Consider the following 19,021-nt stretch of genomic DNA (forward strand, 5'->3'; position numbering starts at 1 on the left):
ACTGTGCAACACTGATTATGTTGATTTAGTCTGCAGTCTTACTGATAGGTATGAATGTACTCCTGGCCATAGAAAGTCTCTTTAGTGTTGCAATTTCTGGGTTCTAATTTGGGCTGAAAGGGAAGGAAGGGAATAGTGTTTTGTGGTAGGGCTGAAGGACAGGGATGCACCAATTTGTGACTAGAACTCCCCACCATCACCATGCACACACACACACACACAGACACACACCCTCTAATAATCCTAGTAGTCTGGCTTTAGTTCTGGTGCTTGTTCTTCTTCCTGTGGGGCTAGAGGGCTGTCGCAGGATATGGTAGACGATGTGTTTGCTTCATTCAGTGAAGAACTAAAGATGGAAAAAGAGAGAATTAAGTTTCAGCTTAATAAGGAGTTAATTCATTATGAAAGTCTTAGCAGGATGCCGTGTGAACTGCCATTTTGATTTCTCAATCCAGTTCTCTCTCTTTTTTTAAAAAAACACCCAATAACTTCGTAAAAAGCTGCAGACAGTCATTTTCCTAGTCTCCAGAATGGAATAAACATGTTGAACACTAGCTGAGGACCATTTAATGATTATAATGAAAGGTCCTCAAGACAAAAAAAGGGTGGGTTTCAAAATCTGTGGTCATTCCATCTAAAATTCCTTTCTCCAATTCATCATGATGATCCATACTCATCAGGATCTTTGGGAACCACTACTTCAAAGTGTTCCAGGTGCTCTGATATTTCAGGTGCTTCACCAGGAAAAGCAATGGCCTTCAGGAACCACCACTTCAAGGCAACATCAGGATGAAACAAGACCATTCAGCTTCCATAGTGGCCATTGAGTACAGAAGCAGTTTAGCTGACAGAGCTTTGCCTGCCCAATATCCAGTCAGTGAAGCAGGGATATTGAGGGGTATGGCTGGGGGAGAGTCCAGTGGGCCAGTGGTTCCTACCACTACGTTGGGCTTTTCTGCTCCCCATTATTTTAAGTGTTTATGGAAGATTGGTGTTTATTTCATTTAAAAACAGCATAAAAATAGGAAGGTGAGAGAAACCCAGCAGAACCTACACCTTGCTACTGTGGCCTCCTGCAAAATTCCATCTGCAGGCTTCCTCTGGTGTCAGTTGCTACCCCCTGCAAGGCCTGGGTGCCAGCTGAAGCCAGTTGGGGCTAACAAGAAGACAACAGCCAGAGGGTGGGGAAGAGAGCTCCCCTTCATAAGAGCCACCTCTAGCTTCCCCCCCCCCCGTGTCAGGCTTCTTTTAACATGTGCCAGGGTAGGAGTGGTCAGGGGCCTGCCATTGAGGTAATACTGGGCAGGGGACGTAATAGCGGTGGGAGGCAGACTAGCCGTTACAGGGAAAGGAATACAAGACATATTCGTGCTTGCATCCCTTCTGGTCCCCCTTCCAACCCTTGGGACACTGGTAGTTATGCTGGGAACTCCCTGGATCTTACTGTCCCGCTGATGAATGCAAGGACAGTGACTAATAAAACCACTTTAATTCAGGATTTAATCCTGGATGAATGCGCTGACCTTGCTAGTATTACCGAAACCTGGCTAAATGACCAAGGCGGAGTAGGTCTCTCCCAGCTCTGCCCACCAGGTTTGTGGCACTACAGCAGCCTAGATCCACGGGACAGCGAGGTGGGGTCGCAATTGTCTGCAGGGAATCTATCTCCCCTGTCAGGTACCTTGTCCCTAACACCTCCAGCTTTGAGTGTGTGTGCCTGGCATTGGGTCAGGGTGACAGAGTGGAGATTCTGTTGGTGTACCGTCCACCCCACTGCCCAGCAGTCTCCCTCCCTGAACTGATGCAGCTGGCCTCGGCATTGGTGTTGAGGTTCCCCAAGCTGATGGTCCTGGGTGACTTCAACAGCTGCAGCAGGAGGGGACTGAGGAAGACCTGCCCTGGGAGTGAGTGGCACCTGGGTGCTTGCTACTAGCTCCTTTGGGCTGCTGTCTGTCCAGACAGCTGAAGTCCCTGGTAAGTGCCGCAAGGACTGGGACCCCCTGCCTGGCCCTTGCTTCAGAGAGAAGCTGCAGTTAATCTTGCAGCCCCTTGCAACAGCTGCTGGCTGGGCCAGGAGGCATAAAAGCCCAGCAGCCCTTTGGGAGCCCCTTAGGGAGTCCCGAGGGTGAGGGAACTACCCCCTACTATTACTTTTTCTTCTTCTTGTTTTTTTAATCTGTTTTCTGTTAAACCAGTCTAGAGGAGATTGGTGGTGGGGAGGGCGTGTGGTGCATGTGTAGTTCCTGCACAGTGTGGGAGCCTGTGCAGTGAACAGAATGATAGGAGAAAGTCACCAGATGCCTTCAGAGTGAGAGTCTGTAACTGGCAGAAGGCTGGCCCTCCCTGGGTGTGAGACAGATGGGCCCTGTGTTTGAATGGGTGTGACCGTTCCCAATCCTCGCAGAGGCCTGCTGGGATAATTCGCTCTGGCAGCCGTTGTTGGTGGGCTTGTGTTGGGTCCATATTAGGTGTTTAGGAGCAGTCTTAGTATGGAGGAACATGGGTGATGCCACCCCAATTTCAGTGATTACAGGCAGTGATTACAGGCTTGAGATGATGCGACCAGCTACATGTCCTCTCGACCCTTGCCCTTCTTGGCTTATTAAAGCTTGCCGAGGAGGTCTGACCGAGTGGATCCAGGGTGTGGTCAACGCATCATTGCGAGAGGGAGTGTTTCCAGCCACCTTCAAGGAGGCGGTGATTCGACTGCTCCTGAAAAAGCCCACCCTGGACCCATTGGTTTGTGACAATTACCGACCGATTGCAAATACCCCCTTCTTAGGGAAGGTGATTGAGAGGGTTGTGGCGCAGCAACTGCAGGTACTCTTGGATGAAACAGATTGTCTTGACCCATCCCAGTCTGGGTTCAGGCCTGGTTATGGGACTGAATTGGCCTTGGTCGCCCTGATGGATGACCTTTATCAGGAGAAGGACAGGGGGAGTGTGACCCTGTTGTTCTTACTTGATCTCTCAGCGGCTTTTGATACCATTGACCATGGTATCCTTCTGGGCTGACTTGGTGAGAAGGGTATTGGAGGCACTGTTTTACAGTGGTTCCGATCCTATCTGCAAGGTCGCTCTCAGAGAATAGCATTGGGTGACTGTCTTTCGGCCTCCTGGCAGCTGTGCTGTGGGGTGCCATGGGGTACCATCTTGTCCCCCATGCTGTTTAACATCTATATGAAGCCCTTGGGAGCAGTCATCAGGAGCTTTGGGGTGAGGTGTAAGCAGTATGCTGATGATACCCAGCTTTATTTCTCTGTAACATCTGAATTGGGAGAGGCTGTGCAAGCCCTGGACTGCTGCCTGGACTCGGTGGTGGGCTGGATGAGGGCCAATAAACTGAGTCTGAATCCTAGCAAGATGGAGGCGCTGTGGGTTGGTGGTTCCCAAGTTTGGATAATTGGTCAGTTGCCTGCTTTGGATGGGGTCATACTCCCTCTGAAAGAGCAGGTCCGTAGTCTGGGGGTGCTCCTGGATCCATCTTTGTCACTAGAGGCCCAGGTGACCTCTGTGGCTAGGAGTGCCTTTTACCAGCTTCAGCTGGTGAGACAGCTGCGGCCGTTTCTGGACCGGGATAGTCTGACCACTGTTGTCCACGCACTGGTAACCTCTAGGCTGGATTACTGTAATGACCTCTATGTGGGGCTGCCCTTGAGGTTGGTCCGGAAGCTGCAGCTGGTGCAAAATGCAGTGGTGAGACTGCTCACTGGAGCAGGGTATCGCCAACATGTCACCCTGCTGCTGAAAGAATTGCACTGGCTGCCCATATGCTACCAGGCCAAGTTCAAGGTTCTAGCTTGGGACCAGGATACCTGCAAGACCGTCTTACCCCTTATATACCCAGTCGATCACTGTGCTCTGCAGGTGAGGGCCTCCTGCAGATACCATCTTATCAGGAGGTTCATTCTGCACAATATAGGAAACGGACCTTTTGTGTGGCGGCATCTACCCTGTGGAATTCCCTCCCTTTGAATATTAGGCAAGCGCCATCTGTGCTATCTTTTCGGCGCCTTTTGAAGACTTTCCTCTTTCAACAAGCCTTTTAAGTTGAGACCTATCCCAGTCTGCATCTGTGTCAGAATTGTTTAATATGTTTTTTAATAATGTTTTTAACCCTTTTTAAGGTTGTTTTTTTAAAATGTTTTTAATGCTGTTTTGTTTTAATGTATTTTAAGATTTGTTTTTATGATGTTTTAAAGTGTTTTAGTGCTTTGTTTGCCGCCCTGGGCTCCTGCTGGGAGGAAGGGTGGGATACAAATTAAATAAATAAATAAATAAATAAATAATAATTAATAAACATACATGCTGAGGTTAGACTCGCAGGATCAGCTCTGGACTTCATGGCTGCAATGACAACCATGGGACTGTCTCTAATATCATCTGTACCAATGCATGTGGCAGGACACACACTTGATCTTGTGTTCTGTTCGGGGCATTGCGTAGGGGATTGGACTTGATGGCCTTATAGGCCCCTTCCAACTCTACTATTGTATGATTCTATGATAAGGTGATCTGAGGGTGGAGGGGTTCTTAGTGATTCCGTTGTCATGGACAGATCACCACCTGACAAGGTTTAGACTTTGTGCCCCCAGTAACCTTCGCAGGGGTAAAGGGCTGATTAAGATGGTCCACCCCTGGAGACTCATGGATCCAGATGGTTTCCTGAATGCTCAGGGGGATATTCCCAGCATGGCTGGCGATACTGCTGAAGCCCTAGTCAATCTCTGGAATAAGGAGGTGACCCAGGCAGTGGACACTATTGCTCCAAAGCGCCCTTTCTTACCAGGGAAGGCCCATAATACACCTTGGTTTACTCAAACCTTGGGCCTGATGAAACGGCAGGGACGATGGCTAGAGCGACGATGGAGAAAAACTCAGTCTGCTTCCGATCGAACACAGACTAGAGCTCATTTTCGAGCCTATCATGTGGCGGTGACGGCAGCGAAGAAAGTGCACTTCTCTGCCACCATTGCATCTCTTCAGTGTCGTCCGGTGATGCTTTTCTGGGTGGTCCGGGGTCTTTTGGGCCCTACGTTAGACTGAGCCCTCAGTCGTTCGCTGTGACATGTTTGCGAGGCACTTTGCAGATAAAATTGCTTGCATTCGGACTGACTTGGACTCCTCATTAACTACAGTTGTGCCAGATGTCCAAAAGTTTCCTCTGGTCATTTTTCTATGGATACTTTTCAGCTTGTAAAGCCTGAGGATGATGACAAGATTCTGGGAGAATCGAGGGCCACTACTTGTTCTCTTGACCCTTCCCCATCCTGGTTAATCAAATCTGCCAGAGGGGGAGTGGCTGACCGGTTGGCATATTTAATTAACACCTCCCTAAGGGAAGGTTCTGTGCCAACATTGTTGAAGGAGGCTGTGATAAGTCCTTTGTTAAAAAAGCCTTCATTAGACCCTGTGGATATTAACAACTTCCGCCCAGTCTCTAATCTCCCCTTTCTGGGCAAGGTGATTGAAAAGGTAGCGGCTGCTCAGCTCCAAGTTTTCCTGGATGAATCGGATTATCTAGACCCTTTTCAATCAGGCTTCAGGCCTGGTCATGGGACAGAGACTGCCTTGGTCGCCCTGCTTGATGACCTATGCCGTGCATCAGACAGGGGGAGTGCATCCCTGTTTGTGCTGCTGGAGCTCTCAGCGGTCTCCGATACGATTGACCATGGTATCCTTCTGGGCCGTCTAGCTGGGATGGGATTGGGAGGCACTGTTTTACTGTGGCTCTGGTCCTACCTGACAGACAGGACCCAGAAAATGGTGCTGGGAGACTACTGCTCGACCCCCTGGCTGTTGGCCTGTGGGGTACCGCAAGGTTCCATTCTGTCTCCCATGCTCTTTAACATTTATATGAAACCGCTGGGAGAGGTCATCACGAGATTTGGAGTACAATGTCATCAATCTCCTGCTGACACTCAGCTCTATCTCTCCCTACCACCTGATTGCAGGGAGGGAGTGCTTATCCTAAACCGGTGCCTGGAGGCTGTGAAGGGCTGGATGTGGGCTAACAAACTGAAACTTAATCCAGACAAAATGGAAGTACTGTTGGTCAAGGGATCAACTGCACTAGGGACGGGGTTGCAACCTGTTCTGGATGGCGTTGCACTCCCCTTGAAGGAGCAGGTCCGCAGTATGGGAGTCCTCCTGGATCCTGCCCTGCTGCTTGAATATCAGGTAGCTGCGGTTGCCAGGAGTGCTTTTGGACAACTGAAACTGGTCTACCAGCTGCGTCTGTTCCTGAAGGCAGTTGACTTGGCCACAGTGACACTTGCTTTGGTGACACTGAGGCTTGATTACTGTAACGCACTCTATGTGGGGCTGCCTTTGAAAATGGTTCGCAAATTACAGTTGGTTCAAAATGCAGCAGTCAGAATGTTAACTGGAGGACGGCGCAGGGAGCATATCACCCCTGTGCTTTATTGACTCCACTGGCTCCCAATTTGCTTCCAGGCCCAATTCAAAGTGCTGGTTCTGACCTTTAAAGCACTAAATGGCCTTGGACCAATGTACCTGAGGGACCGCTTATGCTCATATGTACCTGCCCGGGATTTAAGATCATCTGCTTCTGGTCTCCTCTGCGTGTCTGGAGTGAAAGACAGATTGACAGGCACACGGGAGAGAGCTTTTTCAGCTGTGGCCCCCAAGCTTTGGAACACCCTACTCCAAGAAGTCTGCTCTGCTCCCTCCCTGATGGTTTTCCGGAGACTTCTGAAAACAATCTTGTTCCGGAGAGCCTTTGGGAGGGACTGAAGGTAGAGCCTGACACTGATTTTATGATTTTATGCCCTCTACATTAAATTTTGCCCTTGTAGTCCCCTTTAGTACCACTCCCTATATATATGTATATGTATATGTGTGTGTGTGTGTGTGTGTATATATATAGTATTTTATGTATTTTAATTGTATTTTATGTATTTTAATTCATTTTAATGTTTTTGTGATTTTATTGTTTACAATTTTATTATGTACATGTTTGATTTTATTTTTGTAAGCCACCCTGAGTGCCCTGTTATAGAGTAGAAGGGCGGGATAGAAATATTTTAAATAAATAAATAAATAAAATAGTAAGCAATATCATTAAAAAATAAAAATAATGTAAAAGCTTATAAAAAGAGGATCCAATCTTAGGGGTCAGGAAAAGGCTGGGCAAAAAGATATGTCTTTACAAGATGTCTCAAGCAACTGATGGTTGCTTCTTCATGTACAACAGAAGAAACGGCATTCCATAGTGCAGGGGCTATAGTGGGAAATGTCAATTTTTGACATTCTGTAGGATGTGATAGGAGTAGAATTTCCCTGAATGATGCAAATGATCTGACAGGTCTATACAGAAGCAAGTGGTCTTTCAGGTAACCTGGTCTCAAGTTGTTTAGGGCTTTATATGTTAACAACAAGATCTTGAACATGGCCAGGTAGCTGATCAGTAGCCAGTGCAGTTCCCTCAGCACACATGTAATATGCACACATCCTGGTGCTACACTTAGCAACCTCGCCACAGCATTCAGCATTTGAGAGTGAATCATATCACAATGGGAGAAAGGTTAAGATTCTAACCTGGCCCGACTGCTGGACTGCTGAGCGCTGTCATTGGATCCTTCCGGTTTAGGGTCAGGCAAAGGAATTATGTAATCATTGTCCAATCCATTCTGCTCCACAGCTGTGTAGAGGACAGAGCTTAAACTGGCATTATAGTCAGCAGTGGACCTGGAATTGTTGAATCCTGAGTTCCTGGGCCTTGTGCGGACAACAGCAGGGTGATCGCTTTTCAAGAATTCTTCATTAACCTGTTGGTACTTCTGCTCTCATGCAAGGTAAAGAGGACAGAAATGACTTGTGAGTACATAAAGACCACATGTAATATTCCTGCAAATGGCATGATCCTTCATGTTACACAAGAATAAGATTCTTACACAAGAAAATATGATGATGATTTTTTATTGGTTCTAAATATACCACTACAACAATATTGTTTCCTGTCACCACTTGCTTTTCCTTAGATTGCAGGGGCACCTCAAGGAGAGTTTCCAATGTGAACTTCAGTGCACAGGGAGGCTGTGCATTGCACAGGTATTCAGTCTACCAGTTTGCATAAGAAACATTGGAACACTTCCTAGTGTCCAACAATTTGTCTTTGTCCAGTTTAACCCAACAAAGCAGGAAAATAAATCCCTGTTGACAAGCTATGATTATGTCATGGCTTTTTCCAAGGAGATATACAATATGGGTGTTAAATCTTGTGATGAGCTGCTTATGTAAAGTGGCAACCATCTGGTTTGAGGCGATTCAAACAGCATTTCCAGGATGTAGTGCACTTCACAGCAAATCTACCCCCTTTTAAAAACATAAACCTGTGAAAAATGCTAAATCCAGATCTGGAATTAAAAGAGGTAACGAAGAAGCCAGAATCACATCAGAAAGTACTACAGTGCTGGACAACCCACATTCCCCACCATTTTCCCTAAGTAATCTTCCAACATACCGTAAATCTGGACTTAATCAGATTTACTCCCAATTTATTACACAAGTCAACAGTCATGCACTATATCTGGTTGTGAAAAGGCACTATTCTCTTATACAGTCCTTCTTTCACTTTTATCTTCTCAGCCCAACCAAATCCTACCTCCTTATAGCTGTCTTCCAGCAGGTTCCCCATGAGTACCACCAGCTGAGAGAAAGAAGGTCGGGTCTCAAATTTCTCCTCCCAGCATTTCTGCATGATTTCATAGCTGGAGCGCCATAAAAGAAAAAAGATGGCTTTGGAACTGCTGTACTGGGAGGAAGGAAGGGTGTTTTTTTTTAGTATAAGAAAGGCAAATATATGCTGTTACCACTCACATTTCATTAGATGCATGTGCAGGCTTGGACATCCGATAGCCACGTTTGATGGCATTGTAAAATTGCTCATTCATAGGAAGTTCAGGATATGGAGTCCCACCTAGGGGTAACAAAAGAGATCAAACAAAAAGGTTAGTGGGAAAACTTCCTTCTACTACATGCCAAAGCTAGCACCACCCTATTCTCCATTCCATCTCTTTGTCATCACCGTAGTGGCACTGGCAAATGGCTATGATCCCCCTCTGAGGGCCAAACTACATATGATGTTTATCACATAGCCTTGCCTTTCAAGTCAAGCTATTTTGTTCACAAATTGTATAGGGATTCCAGTCTGCATCAGGACCCTTTGTGTGTGTGTGTGTGTGTGTGTGCATGCGTGCGTGCCTCCACTGTTGTCCTGATTCAGGCTACAGACACACTTGTAGTTACGCTGGTTTCAGTGCATCTCCACCTCTGTGTTGTGAATCCAAGGACACATGGCATCAGTCAAACTCCGCCCCCTTTTACTCATAATCTGGGTTTTTTGAGATTGGATGTGTTTTCTCTTCAAGCCAGCTTCACACTAACTTCAAAACTGTTTGGTCAATCAACCTGTTATGACTCTGGGGTGTGTCCAATGGAAGCGCTTTGCTGTGAGTGGTCCTAGAATGTCTGACATCAGCAGAGGGACTGGGTGTATTCCAGTCAAACAATAAAGATGTGCACAGCGGGGTGCAGATTAGTTTCAAACTGCACCCAGACAAAATGCCCTCACTGCTTTTTAAGGACTAGCATGCACATAGTCTCATATTGAGGACCCTGTGCCTGCAATTTGCATTTGAAAAAAATATTTGATTCATTTCAATAGGAACTTTTTCAAAATGCAAATTGCATGCACAAAGGGCTATAGCCCCACTAAGCCCGTACTCTGGCCCCAATCTGGAATGGCACACACACATACACAATTAAAAAATTAAAAAACTACATGATCAATATCATGTGCAGTTTAATTCTCAGTTTAAAAGATGAAGGACTCAGGGCTAGGGTGAAGATATACCAAGTTGGTATGAAACAAGGGGCCCCTTTCTTTGTGTAGATTAAGGAGGGTCAGAAAGCATTGTTTTCATTTAACACATAGGAAATCCAAGAAGTAGGATGGATCAAAAGGAGCCTGGGTGACACTGGCTAATGCTGCTTACCCAGAGTGAATATTTCCCAAAGAAGGATTCCAAATGACCACACATCACTCAAGGTCGTGTAGAGGTTGTTGAAGATGCTCTCAGGTGCCATCCATTTCAATGGCAAGAAAGTCTACAAAGAAAAGACACAGCAGAAATGCTTTCAAGCCTTTCTCAAGTAATCTGCAATGAATCTTCATCTTTTTGCTAACAATGAGGGCCTTCCTTGTGACTTTTAATGGAACATAGTCTGCAGCATGGGAAGGAGCTATCAGGTACTCCAGGGAATTTTCCAGGGGGGATATATGCACTTAGACCTCTAAGCACACATAAGCCTCCCTGAGAATTACACACATAGAGGTCTATGTTCATAGACTTCCCCTGCTCAGACATCCATGCTCAGTGCATGTGAACATGGGGGGGGGAGGGATAGGGGAGGGATAGCAGTGCAACATCAGGGCCAGGGGCAGCAGCACATGGAACCCTTTTCAACATGTTGAGTCCTCTTCACATCTGTAATGCATGAAGGGAGTTAATGAGTTTCCAGTAATCTCAGCTAAATATTCAGAAGTACTTTCAGTATGGACAGGAGGCCCTGGAAAGAGGGACCAATATATCACTCTTGCTACCCTCATTTCCTGTGTTTGTCTTCCTGGTCCCCAGCCAATGCTTATTTGTGACACATGAAACCAGTCTGGTTCTGGTTTTCTCACTAGCAGCTTGTGTGCTGCTTTCCTATCACCATTCCTTGAGCTCTAAGTGGGCTCATTTGCGCAACCAGCATCTAAAATAACCTCCAGGAAGGATTGCGAAGGGCCAAGGTTTCATTTCCCTGTTCCTCTGGAAGAGCGATCTGGTAAGGAACATTCAGAGATGAGCAAAATGACTCACAGTGGGAACTTGGTTAGATGATTTATGCCTCTGAAAACCTCAGCCTGTGCATCCACACAGTTAGTTAAAGACAAAATAAAATAAGTGACTTCTGAGGGTAGCTGCAGAGAGTGCTTTGAGTCTCGTGTATAAGGGTATTTTTATTTGGTCAAGATGATATCTGATGACAGCAGTACTAAATTTCTCAAAGACTGCCATATAAAGGAGAGAAAAGCAGAGTTGCTTATCTGTAACTGCAATAGTTGCCTTAGTGGGCATTTGGTGTAATACCACATAAAGGGATGTGCCTACACAGACTGCAGGCTGGACCTTCTAGAAAGCTATGAAGGAACACTCTTCTCCTGCCCCATCTACCATAACCTTCCATGCATTCTGAAGCCTCCCTGCTCACTTCCATGCATTGACTGTCCCAGAGAGCATGGTCTAACAAGAGCTTCTGTAAAGTGGGGTAATGGTCCTTGGGCAAGTTGTCTGCTTTGGAGTTAGAGAGCAGGAATACCCACAGAACAACTGGTAAATAACTAAATTTTATTCTTCTTTGTAGGTTCTGAGCAGTCCTGTAGGAGGATTCACTGGCTATGAGATGTGAGTAGGAGGCAATCAAGTGAAGAGACTATTGTGAACAGCTCTCTGTGGTTGCAGGTCAAGGGTATAATGCTTAATGGAAATACTGCAGTGATTACATTGCTATTTTGCAGATACAACCATAGACTTTGCAGAGTATGCAAATAGCTGAACAGGGCACTATTTATTATTGGGGGGGGAGTGTTGCATCCATAAAAGATGGTCTTGACTATATGCTTAAAAATTCATTGGGCAAAAGCAGGATTGCCTCTAGCTGAGCGCTAACAAGCCACAGACTCTGACACACACATGTATACATATAAGGGACGAGCGGAAGGATTTAGTCCTTTCCAGAACAAATTCCAAGGCTCTTCTCAAATCCAGAACAAACATCCTTCTTGCCTGGAGACTCCAGAGATAGAAAACAATCTGTTGTGCCATGTGAAACTGGAGATCATCTTGGGTTTAAGATGGACCACTGTCTATGAAGAACTTCAGAGATAGGCATAGAACATAAGAACATAAGAAGAGCCTGCTGGATCAGGCCAGTGGCCCATCTAGTCCAGCATCCTGTTCTCACAGTGGCCAACCAGGTGCATGGGGGAATATAAGTGGAGGGAATTGAGTGGAGTGTTGTCAATTCACTGATATACCTTGTGATCAGGGCTGTCAGAGTAACCACCTTATAAGTACAGCAGTGAAGATACTGAGTCATCAGGGCTGAAAAGGTCTGCCTATTAAAGAAGCCAAATCCCATTGGCTATCCCTATTAAAGAGTTAAATCCCATTGGGGAATTCTGCTAGCAAGAAATGCTGAACAAGAAATCACATTAGCCAAACTTGTGAGGAAACCCTCCAACACAGCTTGGGAAAACAAGGAGATTCTGACAGTACATGGTATGCTAAGATGGTTGCCAAGTGTAACTTAACAAAACCCCTGAACTTTGAGAGAAGCCAAATCTCCAAATCAAGAGCTATAGGCAAAGAGCCCAGGACACTGCCCCTAGAGGACACCTACACAGAGAAACACTTCCATTTAAGAACATAAGAAGAGCCTGCTGGATCAGGCCAGTGGCCCATCTAGTCCAGCATCCTGTTCTCATAGTGACCAACCACGTGACCCACCTGACTTTAAATTGGAAGGTTTCCTTGTGTTGACAAGGATTTATTTAACCTTGTTTCTCAGTAAGGTGGGAGGAGGTGGTACAGCAAGTGGAGATTTTTATGCAGGACTTGATTATGAGATTGGATTGCTCTGCTCGGAAGAGGGCATACTTTGCCCTTGGTGGGGTCCAGTAGTTTGGGAAATGTAAATTGGCGAGGCCAGCATTGACTAATTCGGATGCAAAGAGTCTTGTTGTCTAGTATATTTCAGATGACTCATGAAATTAAAGGAACAGAGGAAATGCATAAGCTATTATGAAGTCATCCACTCTTGAATACAGGTCAATAAGGGTTCTAGTGCAGAATCAAGAACATAAGAACATAAGAACATAAGAAGAGCCTGCTGGATCAGGCCAGTGGCCCATCTAGTCCAGCATCCTGTTCTCACAGTGGCCAGCCAGGTGCCTGGGGGAAGCCCGCAAGCAGGACCCGAGTGCAAGAACACTCTTCCCTCCTGAGGCTTCCGGCAACTGGTTTTCAGAAGCATGCTGCCTCTGACTAGGGTGGCAGAGCACAGCCATCATGGCTAGTAGCCATTGATAGCCCTGTCCTCCATGAATTTGTCTAATCTTCTTTTAAAGCCATCCAAGCTGGTGGCCATTACTGCGTCTTGTGGGAGCAAATTCCATAGTTTAACTGTGCGCTGAGTAAAGAAGTACTTCCTTTTGTCTGTCCTGAATCTTCCAACATTCAGCTTCTTGGAATGTCCACGAGTTCTAGTATTATGAGAGAGGGAGAAGAACTTTTCTCTATCCACTTTCTCAATGCCATGCATAATTTTATACACTTCTATCATGTCTCCTCTGACCCGCCTTTTCTCTAAACTAAAAAGCCCCAAATGCTGCAACCTTTCCTCGTAAGGAAGTCGCTCCATCCCCTTGATCATTCTAGTTGCCCTCTTCTGAACCTTTTCCAACTCTATAATATCCTTCTTGAGATGAGGCGACCAGAACTGTACACAGTATTCCAAATGCGGCCGCACCATAGATTTATACAACGGCATTATGATATCGGCTGTTTTATTTTCAATACCTTTCCTAATTATCGCTAGCATGGAATTTGCCTTTTTCACAGCTGCCGCACACTGGGTCGACATTTTCATCGTGCTGTCCACTACAACCCCGAGGTCTCTCTCCTGGTCGGTCACCGCCAGTTCAGACCCCATGAGCGTATATGTGAAATTAAGATTTTTTGCTCCAATATGCATAATTTTACACTTGTTTATATTGAATTGCATTTGCCATTTTTCTGCCTATTCACTCAGTTTGGAGAGGTCTTTTTGGAGCTCTTCGCAATCCCTTTTTGTTTTAACAACCCTGAACAATTTAGTGTCATCAGCAAACTTGGCCACTTCACTGCTCACTCCTAATTCTAGGTCATTAATGAACAAGTTGAAAAGTACAGGTCCCAATACCGATCCTTGAGGGACTCCACTTTCTACAGCCCTCCATTGGGAGAACTGTCCGTTTATTCCTACTCTCTGCTTTCTGCTTCTTAACCAATTCCTTATCCACAAGAGGACCTCTCCTCTTATTCCATGACTGCTAAGCTTCCTCAGAAGTCTTTGGTGAGGTACCTTGTCAAACGCTTTTTGAAAGTCTAAGTACACTATGTCCACTGGATCACCTCTATCTATATGCTTGTTGACACTCTCAAAGAATTCTAATAGGTTACTGAGACAGGACTTTCCCTTGCAGAAGCCATGCTGGCTCTGCTTCAGCAAGGCTTGTTCTTCTATGTGCTTAGTTAATCTAGCTTTAATAATACTTTCTACCAGTTTTCCAGGGACAGAAGTTAAGCTAACTGGCCTGTAATTTCCGGGATCCCCTCTGGATCCCTTTTTGAAGATTGGCGTTACATTTGCCACTTTCCAGTCCTCAGGCACGGAGGAGGACCTGAGGGACAAGTTACATATTTTAGTTAGCAGATCAGCAATTTCACATTTGAGTTCTTTGAGAACTCTCGGGTGGATGCCATCCGGGCCTGGTGATTTGTCAGTTTTTATATTGTCCATTAAGCTTAGAACTTCCTCTCTCGTTACCACTATTTGTCTCAGTTCCTCAGAATCCCTTCCTGCAAATGTTGGTTCAGGTTCAGGGATCTGCCCTATATCTTCCACTGTGAAGACAGATGCAAAGAATTCATTTAGCTTCTCTGCAATCTCCTTATCGTTCTTTAGTACACCTTTGACTCCCTTATCATCCAAGGGTCCAATCGTCTCCCTAGATGGTCTCCTGCTTTGAATGTATTTATAGAATTTTTTGTTGTTGGTTTTTATGTTCTTAGCGATGTGCTCCTCAAATTCTTTTTTAGCATCCCTTATTGTCTTCTTGCATTTCTTTTGCCAGAGTTTGTGTTCTTTTTTATTTTCTTCATTCGGACAAGACTTCCATTTTTTGAAGGAAGACTTTTTGCCTCTAAGAGCTTCCTTGACTTTGCTCGTTAACCATGCTGGCATCTTCTTGGCCCTGGCGGTACCTTTTCTGATCTGCGGTATGCACTCCAGTTGAGCTTCTGATATAGTGTTTTTAAACAACTTCCAAGCATTTTTGAGTGATGTGACCCTCTGGACTTTGTTTTTCAGCTTTCTTTTTACCAATCCCCTCATTTCTGTGAAGTTTCCTCTTTTGAAGTCAAATGTGACCGTGTTGGATTTTCTTGGCAATTGGCCAGTTACATGTATGTTTAATTTAATAGCACTGTGGTCACTGCTCCCAATCGGTTCAACAACACTTACATCTCGCACCAGGTCCCAGTCCCCACTGACGATTAAGTCCAGGGTTGCCGTCCCTCTGGTCGGTTCCATGACCAACTGGTCTAGGGAATAGTCATTTAGAATATCTAGAAACTTTGCTTCTTTGTCATGACTGGAACACATATTCAGCCAGTCTATGTCCGGGTAGTTGAAGTCACCCATTACTACCACATTTCCTAGTTTGGATGCTTCCTCAATTTCATATCTCATCTCAAGGTCTCCCTGAGCATTTTGATCAGGGGGATGATAGATCGTTCCCAGTATTAAGTCCCTCCTGGGGCATGGTATCACCACCCACAACGATTCTGTGGAGGAGTCTGCCTCTTTTGGGGTTTCGAGCTTGCTGGATTCAATGCCTTCTTTCACGTATAGAGCGACTCCGCCACCAATACGTCCTTCCCTGTCCTTCCGATATAGTTTATATCCAGGGATAACCATATCCCACTGGTTTTCTCCATTCCACCAGGTCTCCGTTATGCTCACTATATCAATGCTCTTCTCTAAGACCAAGCACTCCAGTTCTCCCATCTTGGTTCGCAGGCTCCTAGCATTAGCGTACAGGCACTTGTAAGCAGTGTCTCTCTTCAAGTGTCTTTGGCACTTGTGGTTTGGCCTGTGGTAATTTTGCCCTTCTGAATTGATATCCTGTGCCCCTGCTCTCACAATGCCTACTTCTAGGCCTACCCCTTTTAAAATTTCATCATTTCTTTGGTTTTTATCCCAGGGGGGAGGTTTATTCCGAACCGGACCTTTCTCAGCTCCTGTTGGGTTTCCCCCCTCAGTCAGTTGAAAAGCTGCTCTGCCACCTTTTTAATTTTAAGTGCCAGCAGTCTGGTTCCATTCTGGTTCAAGTGGAGCCCGTCCCTTTTGTACAGGCCCGGCTTGTCCCAAAATGTTCCCCAGTGCCTAACAAATCCAAACCCTTCCACCCGACACCATCGTCTCATCCACGCATTGAGACTGCGAAGCTGGGCCTGTCTGGCTGGTCCTGCGCGTGGAACCGGTAGCATTTCAGAGAAAGCCACCTTGGAGGTCCTGGCTTTCAGCATCCTACCTAGCAACCTAAATTTTGCTTCCAGGACCTCACGGCTGCATTTCCCCATGTCGTTGGTGCCAACGTGCACCACGACCACTGACTCCTTCCCAGCACTGTCTACCAAACTATCTAAACGACGGGCGATATCCGCAACCTTCGCACCAGGCAGGCAAAACACCTTGCGGTCTACACGCCCATCACACACCCCACTGTCTATGTTCCTAATGATCGAATCACCCACTACAAGGATCCCTCCACCCCCTGGAGATATATCCTCGGCACGAGAGGATAGCTGCTCATCCCCCAAGGAATGGGTCCCTTCTAAGGGATCATTTCCCTCTTCCTCAGCTGGATGCTCTCCTTCCCCGAGACCATCATTGTCCATGATAGCAGGAGAGCTATCATCGTTGGAGTGGGACACAGCTATAACGTCCCTGAAGGCCTCCTCCACACACCTCTCTGCCTCTCTCAGCTTTTCCAGGTCCGCCACCTTGGCCTCAAGGAAATGAAGTCATTCCCGGAGAGCCAGGAGCTCATTGCACCGAGAGCATACCCACGACTTCTGTCCAACAGGCAGATAGTCGTACATGCTGCAGGCGGTGCAAAACACTGGAAAGCCCCCACACCCCTGCTGGCTTCTTACCTGCATAGTTTTGTTTAAGGTTTATTATGTCAATGGGTTGGAGACTGCGGTTTAGTTGAGGTCAGGGAACAGACGGGCAGAGTGAGGGGCCCAGGCCTCCTCGCCCTGCTGCCGAACTCGCTCTGCTGCTTAACTCGCCTTGACGCTTTGTCAGCTGGGGCCTTGACGCTTCATCAGCTGGGGCTCCCTCTAGCTCGTGGAGCAGGCTCCCTCGCTAGGGTGCTCTGACTTTATATGTGTGGCTGGTTCCTCCCAGCTACTGCTGCCAGCCAATGATGTGTTACTTGAGGCTGATGGCTATCAGCTGGGGCTTAACTCTTTAGTATTCTCTCAGGCTTCCTTCCTGAGCGAGGGGCGGGGCTGTTTAAGCTTTTGGCTGCTTTTAATCTCAGCAAGGGGCTGCGCCTTCCAGGCAAGTCTTTTGTGTTTGTTGTTTTCCCACCTAGAACAGCCTGACCTTTCTTTAACCCTCTTTTCACTCTGCTGCTTAACTCGCCTTGACGCTTTGTCAGCTGGGGCCTTGACGCTTCGTCAGCTGGGGCTCCCTCTAGCTTGTGGAGCAGGCTGAGAAAATGGATGTGTGCCTTAAGTTGTAAGGAAGATCAGAGGTCCAGAGCCAATAGAGGTTAGAATGGCATGCCAGCCAATGTAGGGTTGAGCTACAATAGTATAGAGGTGGAGATGGAAGGCAGAGCAGTTTCAAATGGAGATGTCAGGGGAAAGGAGCTGAGGAACCCAAACCTGGGGAGAGTGCACCCACAGACTTGTATTTAGAACCAGAAAGATAATGTCTGGTGTGCAGTTTTAGAGATGGAATATATGTCATTCACAAGCCAAATAAAGCCAACTGCATTCCAAGGGAATGTGCCAAGAAACTGGGATTTAATGACGAGTGTGAAACCATGGATGAAAAATTAGAGTCCAGAAGGAACTGTGATTAGCTGGGTTTCCTGTGTAATGTAGGCAAGTTCATGAGACCAGGTTCCTTATCACCAATGACTGCCATGATCTCAGTATCACCTATTTCTTTCCCATGAAGTCAGAGTTGTTGGTGTGTAAAAAATATCCTAGGAGGGTCCAGGGCTTCCTGAAATATTTGAATGATTGGAAGTTGTAGAAAGGTGGGAAGCTCTGGTTGCTTTTGCTTTATACACTTAGGAGGCTCAACATATACATGAAATGCATGGATGGCAGCAATGATAGAATAACAGCGTGCTCTGATAATGGAGGGCTATGGGGCTGCCCAGTAGATCAAGTGAAGTTCTAGAGATTCCATTGAAATTGGAGCTTAAGTTGCCATCAACGTTGAAAAGTTGGAAGCTGCGGACTTTCAACTAGAGGATGCAGTCATGGCTAATGACTGGGTCAGTCCTGAGGAAGCTTAAGCCTGATCATTGGGAAAACAGAAGTAAGTTCTCAGGGGAGGTTTTAAGAAGAAATTTGGAGGAGCTGAATGAGATGAAGAGAAGGAGACAGAGAAACACAAAGAAGGCAAAGTACCTGTTTCAAGCACAGGAAGTTTGGCTGGGCTATATAACCTGAAGAACCCTTTTCCTACAAAATAGCCTGGAGATACTGTGTTCAAAAGGTCATAAACCTTTTTTTGTAAATCTCCAACAGTTTGGAGTTTTCTGCCATATGGCCCTTGCCCAGATAAGCAAGACAAGACTCCTGGAAGTTTAATCCTGTTACTGCAACCACTGTATTTCTTTCAATGGACCTTAGTAGGCCTGGAGGCAAAAAAGGAAAAAGATGACTTTGGAGTATCTTCAAAAGAAGGAAAGCTACTAAAGAAAATATTAATTGATTGATTGATTGACTGATTGACTGATTGATTGATTGATTGATTGATTGATTGATTGATTGATTGATTGACTGACTGATATCCCACTCTTCTGAGCAGGAGCCCAGGGTTGCAAACAAAAGCACTAAGAACACTTTAAAACGTCATAAAAACAGACTTTAAAATA

At 46.0% G+C, this 19,021-nt stretch overlaps 1 protein-coding gene and 1 long non-coding RNA gene across 2 annotated transcripts in view; one reads left to right on the forward strand and one right to left on the reverse strand.

Annotated features, from left to right (window-relative positions):
- The window catches only part of PDGFRB (platelet derived growth factor receptor beta), a 152,824-nt gene that overhangs the window by 9,369 nt on the left and 124,434 nt on the right, over positions 1-19,021 (reverse strand). The window contains exons 19-23 of the mRNA XM_061617357.1: positions 10,020-10,131; positions 8,842-8,941; positions 8,627-8,732; positions 7,561-7,802; positions 232-346 (exon numbers count right to left, since the gene is read on the reverse strand). Coding sequence (XP_061473341.1) covers positions 244-346; positions 7,561-7,802; positions 8,627-8,732; positions 8,842-8,941; positions 10,020-10,131 — 663 coding nt within the window. The 3' untranslated portion in view covers positions 232-243. The remainder of the gene's footprint in view (positions 1-231; positions 347-7,560; positions 7,803-8,626; positions 8,733-8,841; positions 8,942-10,019; positions 10,132-19,021) is intronic.
- LOC133380312 (uncharacterized) lies at positions 1,238-11,649 on the forward strand. The gene is made up of 3 exons (XR_009761421.1): positions 1,238-1,292; positions 7,664-7,817; positions 11,434-11,649. It is a non-coding gene; the product is annotated as an uncharacterized LOC133380312 (long non-coding RNA).

This window comes from Rhineura floridana, chromosome 3, assembly GCF_030035675.1.
Source record: "Rhineura floridana isolate rRhiFlo1 chromosome 3, rRhiFlo1.hap2, whole genome shotgun sequence".
In the NCBI taxonomy this organism is placed as follows: domain Eukaryota; kingdom Metazoa; phylum Chordata; class Lepidosauria; order Squamata; family Rhineuridae; genus Rhineura; species Rhineura floridana.